Source organism: Neolamprologus multifasciatus, chromosome 3, assembly GCF_963576455.1.
Source record: "Neolamprologus multifasciatus chromosome 3, fNeoMul1.2, whole genome shotgun sequence".
NCBI classification, from domain to species: Eukaryota; Metazoa; Chordata; class Actinopteri; order Cichliformes; family Cichlidae; genus Neolamprologus; species Neolamprologus multifasciatus.
The window spans coordinates 39,980,003-39,998,233 of record NC_140441.1 but is presented as its reverse complement, the minus strand read 5'-3'; the positions used below and the strand labels follow the sequence as shown (position 1 = coordinate 39,998,233).

Below are 18,231 nucleotides of genomic sequence, written 5' to 3'. Positions count from 1 at the left end.
CTGCTGCTTCATCAGGAATTAAACTTAATCTGTCGTTTGAGAGCGGGACAAACTCTGACCGCTGCCTCCTGTTCAATGAACCTGTCACTTTTCTATTGGTGAAAAACACTAACCCAGCTGTCCTCTCTGTGATGCTAAGCTAAGCTACCCACTCCTTTCAAAGCAAATGACAGAGGAGTCAACAGCTGAAGGAGGGAGACAGCTTTTACCCGATTCCAGTGACTGTCAAGGAAAAAGCTTTCTGTGCACACCAGCAGTTTCTTTGATAGAGACTTTAAAGCTTGCATGCTAAATAAAACTAAAACTGTGTAATCTGTGACAAATAAATACTCTAAAAAAAGTAAGCTGGGAAGGACTGGCCACCAGGACTCATAACTGAAAAGGTGAGAGCAGGTCAGCAGGTCATGTTACGCCCAATGAAAACGGTCTTTGTATTGATAAGAGCTGAAGTTTAATTAGTGGCACTTATGTGTATTTTTTCTTTTCTCTTTGAGTTTATTTTGTTTCTCTTTGAGTGCAAAGAAGAACTCAAGACAACAGTAAAAATCAGAGAATATAAGTTGGATATAAGTATGAAAGGAAGAGTGTAAGACAGGAGGGGGAGCTCAAAGGGACTCCTCAGAGACAGAGAAAAAAATAAAAGACGAACCCCTCCAGAGGAAAGAGGAGAGTCGCGTTCAGCTGAATCAGCGCGGCTCTCTGTGTCAGCAGCTTAAGTCACTTTGTAAAGACGTCACACACTCAGAGCCCGAGGACATTTCTCTGGCTGTCTCATGGTAATGCCAAATAAAAAAAAGAAGCACACACAGCCTGAGGCTTCACACACACACAGAGTTATTGTGCTGATGCAGTAGTTATGAAATGTTTGTCTTGATTGCTTTTCCTGCTGGAAAACTTTTGTTTTCACAACTTCAGTTTTGATCTTTAATGTTTTTTAGTTTTGCAATATTTTGTTTGGAGGAATTTGTTTCTCTCTGAGGTCATGTATGTTCAAACTTAGTGGTCATTCAGTGTTCCTGAGATTATTATTTGCTTAGTTTATTTATTTAATTGGATAATTTTAATTTTCCTTTAAGTCATTTGTTTTCTACTTTTTCCTCTTAAGGACTCATTTTGTGTCTGTGATGATGTCCTGTGTCCTTAGAGATTATTTGGGGTTATTTTTTTGTTTGTTTGCTCTTTTAAAAATTATTTGTTGTGTTCAGTTACTTACAGATTAGTAAAATGAAAATGCTGCCGTCACTCCTTAGTGTTTTTTTTTTTATTTTTAATTCCTAACAGTGAAAATCTGACAATAAATAAGTAAAAACAAATACAATGAACAAAAAAACATACATTTATATTTCTTTAGCTTTTCTGCTTTAGCTGGACATGTATCTGCTCGTGAGTTCTGTGTGCAAACAAACAAAATTTCAGCTCACACGAGAGCGAAAAAGTAACACGAACAGAAAATCTGCAGTGAGGTAACTGAGTAAAACCGACTGAACACACTAAAGAAGAATTTTCACTCTTTCTCTGTGATGTTTTCTTTCACATGAATCGTTTGAGAACGCACTCGGCCACAGCACACGAGCAGCAGCGTCTGAGTGACAGCAGCTCTGGTGGCAGCGGCAGCTGCTGATCCGTCACCGAGTCGCCGTCGTAACGCTCGACCATCTGGCCTTCAGGCGTCTGTCACCAGACAGCTGTGGAGAGAGCATGTTTGCCTGCTACCGCAGATGAATAAAGTTTTGGTTATTTGAAAGGGAAGTTTCTAAACTCAGAATGCCTCCACAACTTCAAAAAAGTGTTTCTTCTTCTGTGGTTTGTATCATTACAGACATATGTGATCATTTCCGCCCTCCGCTCTTCACGTGGCCTCTGGTTTTTTTTGTGGCTTTCTTCATCTTCGTTTGACCCACGGTGACTTTGCAAGAAGCCGATGTAGGGGAGGAACTTGCTTTTGATGGAGGGGTGGGGTTTACCTTAGAGGGGGAGTGGTTTACAGTGATCATCGGGTTCTTTGACGAATCACAGAGTGGAACAGCTTGAGGTATTTCCACGTCAGCGACAGGAAAGGTTTCTGTGAAATCAGACACCTGAAGAGAAACAAAGGTAATATTTATTGTAAACAGGAATTGTTGCGTGTATAAAAATAATTCATTACACTAAAGATAGAGGCTTATAGAGACCAGTATTTAAAGGAGAGGGAGTCTTACAGGAACAAAGGCCAAGTTGTCACGGAGACAGGCATCCTGCAGCTCGCTACGCAGTGCTGTCACATGACTGCGGTGGGCAGAGACTTCCTGCTCAAGCCAATCGATCTTGGAGCTGCAGGTGTGGCAGAGCTGAGAGACGGCGGAGAGAAAACTCTGCACAGGAAGAGAAACATGAAGGGATGAACTGAGAGTGGCGAAGGGTGGAGGCTAAAGAGGAGAGAAAGGTGTAGAAGGAAGGAAAGAAGGAAGGAAGAAGAAAGGAGGGAAAACATAAGAAAAGAAAGACACTTCCTTCCTCGCTCTGCTACCTGGCACGCTGTCGCCTCAGGAGCTCCCATGATGCTCTCTGCTCCACTCAACTCTAGGTTCTCGTGAGGTAACAGCAAGGGGCGGGGCTTGGCCTTCAGAGAGTGTTGCGATTGGACGAGACTGTCCCTGAACTGAAGAGCACACTGCATTGTTTCAACAACTGTGAGGCCCAGAGTGAGTTTTCAGCAGTCAAAGTGAGGTCACCTCACTGTGTGTGTGTGTTTGTGCGCATGTGTTCACCTGCTTGCAACTCGCCTCTGCAGCCTTCATGCAGCTGACCACACGGTCCCGACGTCTGAGAAACAACAACGTCAACAACCAACAATCTTACAGTAAACAAACTTCTGGGCAGAGGGAAACAAGGCCCGCTACCTGCTGGCATCTCTCAGCTCTTCCTCAGCTCGCTGCAGCCTCTCCTCCACCTGCTTCTTCCCCTTCTGAATCCCTGATAGGTGCTTACCCAGAATCCTCAGTGAGCGCTCTTTCCGATTCACCTCCTGCCGAGCCTCTGACAGCACCTGGTGAGAGAGAGAGAGAGACCTAGAGTTACCTGAAAGTAACCATCACAGCACCAGGGCTAAGGTGTCCACTGTGCAGGCTTGCAGGCATCTTTTCCACATTAACTGTGAAGGTCAATTATTGACAACATCAAAATTAAACAGCTCACAGTAAACAACTCTAGGTTCTCGTAAGGTAACAGCAAGGAGAGGGGCTTGCTCCTCCTGTTGGATATTAATGTAGAAAATTAATGCTAGATCTTTGATTTGTACCTTTATGGATATTTAAAATCCGTGCAGTTTGACATTAAACATGATAGCATCAGAGAGAGCGTCTCATTTTCTAAGTTCCAGTTCACTCAGTTCTTACATTTGTTTTGGAATGTGTTTAAAGCTTTATCCACCCACCTTTTTTGTGGAAACAGATGATAAATTGTTTTCCACCAAACTCCACAAACTAAACTTTAACTTTTCTCTGACAGGATGATGGGGCTGCGGTCAGACTTTTCTAGTTTGTGTCTGAACCAAAGGATCAAAACACCAAAGTCACGTAACAGGGAAAACTTGCCTGACCAATCGAGGCAGCAGGAGACAGTTCTGTGTTCTGTGAGGTAAAATTACTGTTTTTATGAATGGAGTCTGGTGGACAGCAATTTGGGTGACTTCCTGCTTACTGTAGAAAGGGCTGTTTGACAGAAGGCAAAGTGGTGAACATGTTCTCAACAGAGCGTCCATCAAACCCAGATCGAGTCAGATTCTGTGTGGGCGTGGCCTAATCCCACCTGCTGCAGGTAACACACTTGTTGTTGATGTTCAAAAAGAGCAGAGTGAATATTTGTTTGTGGCGTACCTGTGTGGTCTGTCTCAGTGTGCGCTGTGTTTCAGCTTGCTCGGCAGCATTTTCGTCGACTCGCCGCTGCAGCGTGTGCAGCTGGTTGGACTGTTCCTGGATCAGCATCTGAGCCTCCTGCTCTCTGCTCAGAGCCTGACGGAGCTCCACGCACACACTCTGGAAACGCTCGTCTGGCACCTGAACACGCACACACGTACGTCATGAAGGTGTTTAGCATGCAGGTGTTTAGCATGCAGGTGTTTAGCATGCAGGTGTGTGTGCGCGTGTTTTGCCTCACCATTCTGCTCGTCTCCTTCCGGAGTCCTTTCCTCAGATTGGCCACCTCCAGCCGCAGGCTCCGCCTCTCCACCTCTGTCGAATGCAGCCGCTGGCTGAAGACCAGGAAATGCTGCTGGAGGACCGACACCAAACTCTGCTGGCGCACAGAGGTCAAAGGTCAGCAGAGGGAGACAGCTTCTCAGATAAAATTGAGTTTATTTTGTGTTTAGCGACCTTTGTGTCAGACTGCAAAGACGTCAGGCTACTTAGACCGAGCCTCATTTGGCTGCTCAGTGTCTCCTCCTTCACGCCACAGGATGATAGGCTGGACTCTGATTGGTCGAGGAGGAGATCAAGGAGGCGGGACAAGCCTGCGCAAGCCACTGAGAGCAAGAGTGGAGGGGACGAATCTCGAGAAACAAAAGAAACAAGATGTTTTTGAGGAGGTCTGTGTGTGTGTGTGTGTTTGTGTGTGTGTGTTTGTGTGTGTGTGTTTGTGGTTACCAGAGTCTCCCAGAGCACCCTGCAGGTCAGACATGGAGGTCAGGATGGTGGATGAGAGACGTTTAGATCCAAACAAACGAGCACAAAGACCTTCACGACCGTCAGTCAGCTTTTTGTCTAAATAAAAAAAAAAGAAAAGTTTCTCAGTTTCCTTTTGTTTTTTTAAACACACTCCATCAAACATTTATCATGAATGAAACACTTATTAATGTCTGCCAATGAACTAATTGTGCCAAAAGTCTAAGGTTTTATAAATCAGGACATGAAAATCCTTCAATCTTAAAATTTGGGAAATCTCAAACCAACTACAAAACACAACATATCACACTGTGTCATTATTTACTTGTTAAAAATGGCGTCTAAATCCAGGAGTGACGTGTGAAAAACTAAGTCTTTACCTTTACTGCTCCCACAGGAATTCAGAGGCTAAGCAGCAGCCACGTGCTGATAATCAAAAGCACTCAATTAAACTCATGATCATGTGTGAGCACCTCTATGACAGCAGGAGAAAGCCATTTTTAATTGGCTTTACAATTAGAAAACAACAGAACAAGTGTGGCTTGTTGGGTATTTCAAGACCCTGCCTCTTCTCTCTTAAAAAAGGTAGCATGGTTTAATTGCATCTGAAGAAGCCGTAAGACTTCTGGAACAATGTGACCGATGGGCACATGAGAGCAAAGTAGAGACGTTTGTCCTTAATGCACAACACCATGTTTGGAGAAAACTAAACACCTCATACCAACTGTCAGTTATTTAAGATTCAAATGTGAGGAGATGCATCCGACAGCTAAAGCTTGGCTGAAACCAGGTCATACGACAGGACAACGATCCCACCAAATTAACCAAGTCCAGACTTCAAATTGACTGAAATGCTGTGGAAGGACTTTAAGACTTTTGTGCACAAACCTCAATCATCTGAAGCAATGCTGTGAAGCAGAGTGGGACAAATTTCCTCCACAGAGATGTGAGAGATCGATAGTCATACAGGAAGTGATGACTTCAACTTATTGCTGCTAAAGATTGTTCCACAAGCGACTGAATCATGGGCTGAACTGTTTTTCACAGCTCCACAGCATGTATGTGCAGGGCTCACAAAATCGCTAGCCCCGGGACGTCGGGCTAGCAAAATCTATCTCTGCCCTGCCCGTCGGGCTATTGTAGGAAGGAAAAATATATGTCAATGCTTTTGCATTCTTTCGGAAATGTAGCTGGGTAATTATGTCATTGGCATCGGTGAGCCACTGTCAATATGTGACATATTGAAATCGCGTTTGAATTTGCGCTTGTTTTTTGCTTTCACTTTGCAATCGCGTGAACTGTGTATAGAGAGCGACAGCACTGATTGGTGAGTGATGATAATTTGCGCACCAATTCCTCTGACATTGTCTTATCAATCGTTAGCTTACTATGCAAACATGACAAGTGAAATCTCCCGCAGCTTAAACATGTGAGAGGTTGATCGCGCAGAGAATCGCTGAGCGTTATGTGAGTGCGCGTGTAAAAGCAGCAGGATATATATTTCAGTTCTGCTGAGCCAAATAAGACAGGTCAGCGTGAAGAAGTGACAGCCAAAGAAAAGCTTACCACAAAACGGAAAAGTTATGACAAATCAGACTATAAGGCAAAAAGAAAGTGCAGCTTTATGGTTTCATGGACAAAAGAATTTCTGTGGCTGCAATATGACGAGCTAAATAACCAGGGCTGCACATAAGTGGTCCGCAGGTGCGCATTCGCTGTCAAAATAAAAAAACGCGCACAAGATAAGAAGTTGCAACGCGTGTTTGCGTACATCAGATTTTCTGGAGGAGGACAGACATTTGTTTAGAACTCTTAAAGATGTCGAAGAAGCTCCTTTAAGCAATCACTTTGGTTTTCCTCCACCTCCAAAGAAATGTCAGAAGGAGTCCAAACCACAAAAGAAGCGCGTATTCTCGGAAAAGTGGTTGCAGGAGGTGAGCTGGCTTCAAACAAATGATGAACGCACAGAGATGTGGTGCAGAATGTGCCGTGAAAATCCCACTCTAGCGGACAAAAACAGCCTTTTATATGGACGCAAACGCGCGTTGCAACTTCTTATCTGGTGCGCGTCTTTTATTTTGACAGCGAATGTGCACATGCGGACCACGTATGTGCACCTGTGTAAATAACATAATGTTCTGCCGGCTGTGTCGTTGGTTTTCCCTCGATTTCTGAGTCGAAACGCGCCTTTGTTACTGGGACCAGTAATTTTAAGAAAGGTCCCCATTAGAACCCATGAGAAATGCAAGAAATGCATTATTGCTCAGTCTGCAACATCTTTCCCAGAACACACACCAATTGCAAATAACATACTAAAAATAAACCTGAAAATCTGTTTAAAACAGCGTACTATGTTGCAAAGAGTGAACTACCACTGGCAAAATTTAGCAGTCTTTGCAAACTTCAAAAAGCAAATGGCCTCGATCTTGGTTCCACTTGCCTCTTACCCGTGACTTCAGTGGAAATTTCAGATTGAGGATCTGACACAGACTGATTCATGTTCTACACAGTTCTTACAAGTTCATAGAAATTTCTGTTCAATTAGAACCAAGTATTTGAGTTGATGATTGTAATTTTTATACGATGTTGTAATTTGTGTTTCAACAATTTTTTGATTAATGTTTTGTTTCCTTTACAATATTATACATTAAAGTATAATATTGTAAAGGAAACAAAACAGGAAACAAAACATCAATCAAAAAATTTGCTCTCTTTTTTATTCGGGCTACTTAAATTTATTTTGGGCTTCCAAAAACTGAAGAGTCCCTGCCCGAAGGGCTACCAGGGATTTTGAAATTTTGCGAGCCCTGATGTGAGTCTGGTAGCTTGTCATTACACTGACACTCAGATACACAGTATTTACGCTGCTCTCTCAGCTGCTGTACAACATCAGTGACACACAGCAGTGCAGCACAGTCTGTGTGTGCCTCAGCACCATCTCTAACATCAGCGTGTTACTTTCTGAAGACGGTGTTTCCTTGAGCTGCTACAAACACACTGAAAGTGTTTCCTTTCTTGTTTGTGGAGGTGTGTGTACCTGGTGTGTCTCGAGCCTTCTGTGTCGCCGTATCCGCCCCTCCACAGACGCAGACAGCTGGAGCTCCGCCTCCTCTCTCCAGACGAAGCAACACTGTCGTGTTCCTGGCCAGCGAACACCACCTCCTCACTGCCAGCACAGCACACACAGTCCTCCTCCACCTCTTCGTTGCCCTCCTCGTCCTCTCTCTCTTCTTCTCTTCCTCCTTCTCTTGGTCTTTCTCTCCTTCCAGAGCATCAACCAGCCTCCTCACCTCCTCCTCCAGCTGCTCCCGCTCTGCCAGCTGCCGGCACAGGAATTTCTTCTGCTCCGAAAGCCCACACAGACGGTGGTGAGCGTGCCTCAGCGCTCCACCCAGCAGGGCGCAGGCTAAGAAGAAGGACGAGGACTCCTTGCGGCTTCGAAAGAGGAGGCCTCTGAGCTGGGAGAGGTCAGAGGTCAGCGAGGAACAGCGTTGCTCCAGAGAGGAGGTGCGATCACGGAGAGAGTCGCACTGAGAGCGGCAGAGCTGGAACAAAACGTGGAGGGGTTAGCATCCAAAATCAGAAACAAGCTGATTCAGCAAAGAGATGGAAGTGGGCGGAGCTGATGTGTATGCCGCCTCCAACGTAAAAACACACAAACAAAAAAAATCTGCCATTTTCAGATCTTAGGTCACTGTGCACGTCTGGTATTAACACGGAGTGTATTTATTACACGGCGTGCTGCGGGGAAAAGCCTGTTCTAACGTTTGAGTCTAAGGTTTATTTTTTAGCACCCGGCAGCTCTTTTTTGCTTGTCATCCGTAAACTCTCTGCATACTCTTTCACGTGATTCGGTTTATTTTGAAGCAGACGACAGAGCCACACAATGGTTTTACCGTCGTTGTTGCTAACGACAACGCATAAAAACAGGCGCTTGTCCGTCCGTAGTGTGGTTATATAAAATATAAGAGAAAGAGAGAACTTTAAGAAACTAATATAGCCACTACAGTGACCATCAAAACGCTGAAAAAATATTGCCGTAAACAGTTTATTTTGCGACACCGCGAAATAAACGATAGCGTAAAATGAAAGATAGACGTTTTTATATCGTCATCCGATATATATCGTTATATCGAACAGACCTAATGTCGGGTGTCACGGATACATAAGTAGAAACTCTATTCAGAGCGTGGACTGCAGTGATCATTTTGACAGAAAATTTTGATTTAGTTTTAGTCATAATTTAGGCCTCTAAAATAGTTTTGTCGACATAATATTACAAGATCATAGTAGAATATATCTGAAATGGATTCAGTGACTGAAATAAAAGCTTGTTGTATTTTTAATGGTGACAGTTGTTTACACGGTTAAACAAAGCTACTTATTTTCTTTTATATTAAACATGAAATGTGTCAACATGTCTTTTCTTCTCTGCTTTCGCATTTATTGCGTTTTCATGAGAAAAACCTTGTAAAGTGTGACGCTGCTCAGTGACACAAAGGTTGTAATAACTTTGTAACAAATCCCTATTAAGCTTTGCCTTTTTCTGCTCTTCACTCTTTGGTGAACTTTTTCTGTTGTTGTAAATGTTGCTGCAGAGAATTTTATGCTTTCGGAGACAACAAAGTTGGAAGTGAAGAGATGATTTTTGTATCTGTCGTCTCGTCTCTTCGGAGAATCTGACCAAAGGGACTGATAACTGAAATCGTTCTGCTTCTAGCCTGCTGATTCAGCTCACAGTGCCTCTGTCGCTGCAGGGCGACATGACTGACGTTCACGAGGCGCTGAAACACCCCAGGGATGAGTGTGTGTGTGTGTGTATGTGAGTGTTACCTGCAGCTCGCTCTGCAGCCCCCTCACAGTGTGTGTGTGCTGTCTGCTCCACTCCTCCTCCCTCCTCCTCACGCTCTCCTCCAGACGGGACAACACACACTCCTGATTCCGCTGCAGCTCGCGCACACACACACTCTTCTTGTCGCACACGCTCTGCAGGTGGGCGATCTGCAGCGAGAGAGGAAAGAAAAACAGGGTGGGGGAGGGGCAGAAGAGCACTTCAACATTTTAGCCACATGGGAAATATAATGTTCACAGTCTGTCAGCAAACTGTTGCAAATGTGTCACAGCTGGCAGGCACATGAAGTGAAACCTTGTAGCTCAGTGTCACCTCACCGGTTTGTGAAAATACTCTGAGGGTCTCAGGCCTCTGAATGACGCCACAGTCCTGGACAAGACCCCAATTTATTCATATAGTCAGGAAGCTAATGTTAGCCGGCTCGCTCCTATATTGCTTATCAACATGTTTGCTAACATTAAACAAGATAAAGCCACTTTTATCAGATGAAGCCCATTTAAACAAACAGAAATTTGACTGGCATTCGAGTAAAGTTCTTTCACCATCAAAATATCAATTGATTCAAATCCAACACTCAGACTGTCTATATTTTGACTAACATATGTTATCAAGTAGGCAAACACATATAAATGCAAGTTATCTAGAGCTGTGACCACACAGGAACTGATTCCCTCTGACATGATAGCCAGAAACCATACACAATACGTCACTACTAGGCAGACCATGGTCTATTACTAGATTTTAGATTTATTAACCTGGCGCAACTTTTCTTGTATTTACAGCACAGTAATTTTAATCTGTAAATCTGTAAAATGTAAATAAGGACAAAGAAAAGGACGAACCTTAAACTACATCTTTTTCAAAAGTTCTATTTTAGTTTTTATATGAATTCACTCTTTACGTTTTACTATCAGAATGCCATTCAGCTTATTGTGAAAAATAATTTAAACGTAATAATAAATAATTAAACATCGTTGAAATGTTGTAGAATTGTACTTTCTTTGTTTCATTTGACAGCCAGTTGCTGATTGTATACAGTCACTGATGCAACTGTTAGGCTACTTCAAATTATAACTTGTCATCCTGCTATAGAAGGACAATGACATTCAGCATCAACAGGTGACTCTTGGTGACACAAAGTGGCCCTGAGATGTATTTTCTCAACATCAAGGCAAACCAGTGAAGCGATGGGATTGACAGATACTGGTGATTAACTCATGAAAGCAGAGTGAACACGTTTAAGGGCAACTAATAATAATGGATATCATTTATATAGCGCTTTTCGAGACCCCTCAAAGCGCTTTACAATTTCACTATTCATTCACTCTCACATTCATACACTGGTGAAGGCAAGCTACAGTTGTAGCCACAGCTGCCCTGGGGCAGACTGACAGAGGCGAGGCTGCCATATTGCACCATCGGCCCCTCTGGCCATTACCAGTAGGCGGCAGGTGAAGTGTCTTGCCCAAGAACACAACGACCGAGACTGTCCGAGCCGGGGCTCGAACCGGCAACCTTCCGATTACAAGACGAACTCCCAACTCTTGAGCCACGATCACACTAGAGTTTAACCCTGGAGAACCAATGGGGTCAGAGCCGACCCCATTGGTTTTCTAGGGAAACCATGGAGTCAAATTTGAGCCCATGGTTTCTCCAGGGTTAAATAACCCTGTGGTGACCAGATTTGGCACTTGCACCTAAACAATTTAACATTTTTCTTTAAGATCTGGCTGTGAAAGAAGTTAGTCAAGGCAAACAAAGTTCTCACTAACAACAAATTTTATTGGCTCTGTACCAAAGGAACAATCATCAGAGCTGCAATGATTAGTCAACCATACTTTTATTCTTGGGGTCTGAAGAGTAGAGCTGAACAGAAAACACCTGAAACGAAACCTGGATTGTTTCTAATGACAAGCAGGGGGCGACTCATCTGGACTTCACTTAATCCTGGTTTCAGATTCTAGTTTCAAGTCTTATTAAATAAAACACATTTATTTTATAAATTGTGTTTATATGAAAGTAAAAAAGGACAATAAAGCAGGGAAATGTTTTAGAGGTGAAGACAGGATGGGTATCAGTGGGTGAATTCAGCTTGGTTTACCTTGTTGTTGGCTTTCTTGAGGTCAGAGGTCAGCTGGTCCACCTGCTCGCTGATGACATCACACAGCTCCTTCCAGGTGAAGTTACCCAGAATGCTCTGGGATTGATCGAGGAGGACGCAGCCAGCCAGCAGGCGCTGGTAGAGGCAGTAGAGGAAGGACAGATGGGCCTGACACACAGACAGAGGCTCAGTATGAGGAGGCTGTAATGCATTTAATCCTCAGTTGTAATGATATAATGACATCATGCTGCTGAGAGAGCGGGCTCAAACTGTGCCACACAACACACACAACACAAGTGTTTAACTGACAACTTTTCACTTTTTTCATTTAAATTGAGTCAAGAGAAGAAAAAAATAGTTTGAAAGTAACGGACAGATTAATGCAGCACCAGAATCATAAAGTGAAGAGGAAGCTGAACATGGAAGAAGAGAAATGAGAAAAAAAAAGAGAGACAAATGTTAAAAATCTCGATTCAGCACCGTCGACTCTTTCTTGTAGTGTTCAGTTATCTCCTGGACTTCTGCTGTCCTCTCCTCCCTCTCCTTCTCTAGTTCTCTCTTCCTCTCCTCCCTCTCTCTCTGCAGCTCGGCCTCCTGGCTTTTACTCCGTGTCGACCAATCAGAGCTCTCCTGGCGTAAGCGAGACACCTCCTCCTTCAGTTTCAGCATCTCCTGCTGAGACTCCTGGAGAAGAAAAAAGAGAGAAAAACAGGTTGAGACATAAAAATATACCTTCCAACAAACCAGAAAATGTCTTTACAGATTACACAGAGATCCTGACCTTCCACCAACGTACTGAGAATCTTTAAAAAATGTCCTTTGAAAGTAACAGTCCCTGCTTCACAAAGACACACTTGTGTTAGTCCCATCTACCCAAAAAAGGAAACTTGGTGTTTCCCCTCTTATGTCTGCTTATATCACGTCATGTGATTTATATACATGCTGGATTCTGTCTATCAAGGAGCACTGAGATTCATTACAAACTTTAATGAGAAGCCTTTAATCTGGGATTTTATTTATTTTTATTTTTACCATTATTTATTATGTAAAAAAGAAAACTCATCCAGTGGTCCTGACTTTTCCAGCACTGGCAGTCCACATTAGTCCTATCGTTGTCTGGGATTCCATTTAGGATAAAGACCTGTTCTTACATCAATCTGACTCCTCTGATCTGAGGTCAGCTGCTGAAGAGTCTGGTTCTCCTCCTGCAGCTTCTCCGACACCAGCAGCAGATCCTGGAGCTGCCACAGAAGAAGAGCAGAGGAATAAAATCACAATTCACCAGAAGATACGCAGAAATAAACGAGAGGAATCTGTACCTGTCTGTCAGCGTCTAACAGCCTCTGCTGGTATGAGCTGAGCGTGGTCCTCAGCAGCTGCAGGACTTCAGCAGGAAGACTCTGTTTCCCATCATCCTCTGCAGGTTGCGCTGATGGTTCGCTGGTGTGCTGTTGCAGAGCGTCTCTGATCTGTTTCACACAGGTCACAAACGCCTCCTCTGTGTCGCTCTGCCTCTGAACGGCCTAAACACAGTTCACAGAAATGAGCAAGAAGAATTCAGATATTCCCTTTGATCGTAGCGCGACATGCACATGTCACACAAACATGAACACACCAAGTTAAAGCGTGTGTGTGTGTACGCTTCACCTGCTCCAGCAGTGAGTGTGTGTTTGCATGCTGTCGTTCCTCCCCCTCAAGTTTTTCTGAGAGGTCGGAGGTCGTCTTCCTCTCCGTTTCCAAAGCAGCGCTCATGACAGACTTGCACTGCTCGTACTCTAACTGCAACCTGTGCACATGTTAGAAATCCCAATTACAGACAACTAAAGAAAATACATCCAGCCTTTAGTGATGTGACTGGTTGATTAGATCAGATGACAGTTTACATCTTTTTTTAGCCACATTTTCTGCAGTGACCTCACCGCTCCAGAGCGCGCTCAGTGCTGCTGCTCCTCTCTCTCTCCTGGCTGTAAGCGTTCTCCACCTCTCTGAACTGAGCTCTCAGCAGCTCCAGGCCGCTCTGTGCCTCCTGCTGGCCGGACCGCTCCACCGCCACCGCCGCCTCCAGGTCCCGCACCCGCAGCTGGTGGTTACATGAACAGGGAGAGATATTGATAAGACTTTATTGATACTTCAGTGATTCTTTATGAGTTCCTTTAGTGAATCGTTTTTATTTTAACCTCCTAGGACCTGGCGTCCACATATGTGGACATCACATTTGTTATTTAGACCAAAATACTTGATTTTGCTCTACAAGGGCCTGATATCCACTTAGGAGGACATTATACTGCTACTGTTCTATCAAAATGTTAAACGAATGTCCTCATATGTGGCTCTTATTTTTCTTAGAAACAAAAATCAGGTAAAAAACAAATCTGGTAATTCTTTGTTTTTACATTCATCAGGTCCCAATCAGCCCAAATATCAAAGAGAAATTAAAAATGCATGCAGTGGAAGAGTTCGGGTCTTAGGAGGTTAAGAACTTTGGCTAGCACAGATAGATCAGATATTGGTCTATAATTAGTTACAACTGCTGGGTCACCTCCTTTGTTGTGGGAGGCTCTGCCACAAAATGCGCTGCCAGCGTCAAAAAGTAAGGATCTATTAAATCAGTCCTGAAGATTTTCTATGATCTAACACTTTATGGACTTCCTGCACAGAAAAAGGAACAAAGTTAAATGGCTGACTGATGTACACCATATTGCACTACAAAGGGCCTAACTATGACTCAAAGTGCTTGCTTTGAAGCCGGGATGTTGTTTTAAACCAAAGCGTTCACCTTGTTTGCATTTATAACAAATTCACAGGTTCTGAATAGAACTGGTCCTTGATTCGAGTTGTGGATCACACAGAGATTTTATCTGATCCAAGGCGTTTAAAAAACTATTGATGTGTTTTCTCTATTAGTGAAAACCTCTCTGCACTTTAATTGAATATGTTAAAGCTCCGACTCTGCGCGTTTGTTACCTGGACGATCTCAGAGTTGAACTTTGTCTCCAGGTGAGCACCTCGCTCTGCCTCGATGTTCGACTGAAGAGACTTCACCCTCTGCTCCAGCAGCTGGAGAGAGAAGACACACATCTGTTCTTTCTCCCGTTTCCCACCCAATGTTAAAAACAGGAACAGGGTCTGGCCTCCCCTCACCTCCTTCTCCCTGCGGCTCCTCTCCTCTTTCTCCATCAGCTGCTTTAGCTCGTCGGCACGTCGTCTTTTCACCTCGGCCTCCTTCTCTCGCTCCGTCTGCAACTTGGCCAGCCTCGTCTCTGACTCCTTGAGAGCAACCTCCTGATCCTTGCAGACCAGAAGACACAAACCAAACCCCAAGAAACTTGTTTGAGGGTGAAGAAATACTGGATTCAATCTGTTTTTCAGCCTATTATTAGGCTGGTAAATGAAATAATGTTTTAATCAAGTTAAATTTCTGAGTTTTTCTTTGTCACATGAAGACTAAAAACAGAGCTCTTTTCTGTTGTGACTCTAACCTTCAGCAGTTGGTGCAGTCTCTGGTTTTCAGAACTGAAACTCTGAATCAGTCGATCTCGCTCCTCCACCTCACGCTGCGAAGCGTGCCGGTCTCCCTCGCCGGCCTGCCGCGTGATGTCCAGAGCTTTCTGCAGCTCCTCGACCGCCTGCTGGAGCTGCGCCGCTCGCTCTACCACACAAACACAAACATTGTCAGAGCTGTCAGTGCTCTAAGCCACGATGTTTATAGATCAAGAGATTGATGTGGTCCTGCTGAGGATTTCCTGAGTACAGATGAAGAGTTCTTATATTTCTTTGACTTGTCGACATGAAAAACTCTACAAGGACAGAACTTTGTAGCACTTCATTTCACAGATCACTCTACAATCAAAAAGGAAGGACTATTAAAAGTCTGCTCTGTTAAAGTGACATCATGTGTTGCACTAAACTACACTGCCAGCTTTTTTCTAATTGGCCGATTTCGGGAAGCCTGCTCCTGCGGGGGATCGCACGCAGCATGAAGCAGAAAGGTGCGTTGGATTCGTGTACCTGTGAGCGCCTGTTTGTCTCTGCTGAGCTCGGTGATTCGCTCGGCATCTCTGCGGCTCAGAGTCAGTTGGTACTGAAGCTCCACCCTCTGAGCCTCGCCGCGCTCCACCGAACACCGGAGCCGAGTCAGCTCTGCCTGCAGCCGACACACCTTAAACACCACAGTAACCACACACACACTTACATTATTATTTTTTATTTGTAGCTGATTATTTATCATTTCCTAATTTTTAATTTCTGTCCAAAGTTTTATCTTTTTGTCTTGAACATTTTGGATTTTCGAAGCATTATTTGCACTTTTTTTTCCAAAACTCTGAACCTTCTTTCTCACTCCTTCATATCTTTTAATCATAATTATGATTTTCAGCTTTGGTCACAATTTCAGGTGACTTTATTAAACGATTCACCTCTGTTTAGACTGTTTAGATTACATGAAGGGGGTAATTAGTTCTTGAGAGCCAAACCGTTTTTGTAGCAGGCTGTAAACATGTTTAAAGTTGGACATTTTGCTGCTGGAGCCTCAAGTGGACATTAGAGGAACTGCAGGTTATGATTGGCTGTAGCTCACCTCCTGGTTGTGGCTCGCCTTCAGCTGCAGTTTCTCTTTCTCCAAATCGTTGACTCTCCACCTGAGCCTCCTCCACTCCTCGCCCCCATCGTGCCCTTCTGACGCCACCCTCCTCCCTCTCCCACCCCTCCCCCCATTTCCTCCACTTCTGTCTTTCCCTCTTCCTCTCTCTTCCCACTCCTCTTCCTCCTCTCCTTTCCTCTCAGCCCTCCTTCTTCGCTGGTCTCCTGCTGCCTGCTTCTGTTTCTGCTGCGGAGCGTCAAAGCTCAAATTTGACCTGAAGAAAGCAAGAAACTATTTTTTAATTTTTTTATTAAATACCCACATAACAGCTTAACTTAATCTCAGAAATGTGTTTTTTTAATGTAATAATTTTTTAAATTTAGCTGATGCTGTGAACACCTTCAAAGAGCAGATTGTTTTTAATCAGCCTTCTGTCCAGTTTCTTCAGATTCTTCTTCAGAAAAAAAAACTACATTTTTGTTTAATTTTCACCTTATCTTCTGACTTTTTATCTCAAAATTCACAGAATCTAATTTTATTTTAGAGTTCATTATGTTTGTGAATTTTCAGCTCATTTCCCCACATTTTTATGACTCATTTATACCATTCATAAACGACTAATGTCAACATTTATAATTGTCGTGTTGTGTTGTACGTGGGGCAGTTTTCCAATTTCATTGTACTATTGTACTATGTATGACTGTGCAATGACAATAAAGAGTTATCTTAAGTAAAAAATTGTAACTTCTTATATAGTAGCCTTTTTAAGATATTTTTAAAAAATATGTCGAAGTATGCTTTTAATCCCCCCCCCCCCCTTTCAAACAGTCATTTAATTCTTCAGTCATCCTAAGTTTACATTTTTAAGGCCAACTGGGTTTTAAAATTTGCCTGCACCCACCTTGCCTTGTCCTCCCCGGAGCTCCGGGCTCTGCTGCCCGCGGGTCTCTCTTCGATATCCCGCGGCTCTGCTCTCCTCTCCCCGCTCTCGCTTCGGTCAGGTTGTCTCCTCCTCTTTGCTGTTTCCGTCTGCATATCTGAGTTCAGTGAACCTGGAATTGCATTTAAATGTCTGTTACTGTCACGCCTGAAGCTGTCCGATTTCCTCTTTGGGACCCCGGAGACTCTTTTGGTTGCTCAGACGCTGCTGTTGCCCTGCCAGCAGACGCACACGAAATTACAGCGAGCTCTGTTTACAAATCGTCTAAGTTAATTATTGCCTACAAATAATAAAGCTTGTACAAGTTCTACAAAAACAGTTACGACTAGTGATGAATAAACGGACCAGGTGATCAATTCGGCATCAGTAACAGAGCCCCCCAAAAAACCGTATTTCCGCAACATTTCTACTTTATAACTTAAATCTCTACGTATATCCTCAAGCGCTATAAATACTTGTCAGGTGTTTCCTGTTGGGATTTTTGTCATTTTACATAAGTCTTTGTTGGCTTAAATGTGTACCGAATTACTTAAAATACTGTCTTCATCCTAACCAAATTGTTGAGTTTTCACTTACCTCTCTGACACTTGCTATCTATCGACTCAGCGACGAACTCCATTATTTTGTGAATGAAGCTTTGTTCTCGTACGATAAACAGTCCCGAAAAATACTCTTACTTCATAAATAACCAACATTGGAGGGTTTTTTTTTTTAGCTTCAACCCCGTGTTTAATCATTATGCGACGCTCAGTGTCATCTTATCTAAGCACACATTTAGAAAGAAAACGTTTAAAACACTGTTATTAACACTTACTGTCGCACTACAACCGAAGCCGTTTGAATCTGACGCCATCTTTAGCGTCAGTACGTCGCTTCCGGATCAGCGCTGGATTGGCTGGTTAAAGTTTTTTATTTACGTATTTATTTTTATTTGTTTTGAATGCATTTTATTTATCTTATACTCAATTTTAGAGCAGTTTATCAGATTAAATTATATTTCATTAAATTTGGTATTTTTGGTATAATTTAATTATTTTTAGATGAACATCAAAGAGTACTCACAGGATTATATATATTAAAGAGTTACTTTATTATATTAAAGAGTTACAAATATTCCCCTCA

The 18,231-nt window shown here is 43.3% G+C and overlaps 1 protein-coding gene across 2 annotated transcripts; it reads right to left on the bottom strand.

Annotated features, from left to right (window-relative positions):
* Positions 1-517: 517 nt before the first annotated feature.
* Positions 518-18,007, bottom strand: ccdc171 (coiled-coil domain containing 171). 2 transcript variants are annotated; one of them, XM_085144740.1, is made up of 24 exons: positions 17,924-18,007; positions 17,071-17,221; positions 16,167-16,443; positions 15,599-15,749; positions 15,070-15,239; positions 14,732-14,878; positions 14,555-14,647; positions 13,510-13,670; positions 13,238-13,376; positions 12,910-13,113; positions 12,742-12,831; positions 12,071-12,274; positions 11,591-11,758; positions 9,471-9,638; positions 7,675-8,182; positions 4,620-4,736; positions 4,350-4,525; positions 4,135-4,269; positions 3,855-4,034; positions 2,880-3,025; positions 2,748-2,802; positions 2,507-2,638; positions 2,199-2,351; positions 518-2,078 (listed from the first exon to the last, which is right to left on the bottom strand). In XM_085144740.1, the coding sequence occupies exons 2-24, from the start codon at positions 17,202-17,204 to the stop codon at positions 1,830-1,832; spliced, it is 3,957 nt and encodes a 1,318-aa protein (XP_085000866.1). In that variant the 5' UTR covers positions 17,205-17,221; positions 17,924-18,007; the 3' UTR covers positions 518-1,829. The 2 variants fall into 2 exon arrangements, with proteins under 2 accessions (XP_085000866.1, XP_085000859.1); XM_085144733.1 differs by having other exon boundaries at positions 17,686-17,979.
* Between the last annotated feature and the right edge of the window lie 224 nt (positions 18,008-18,231).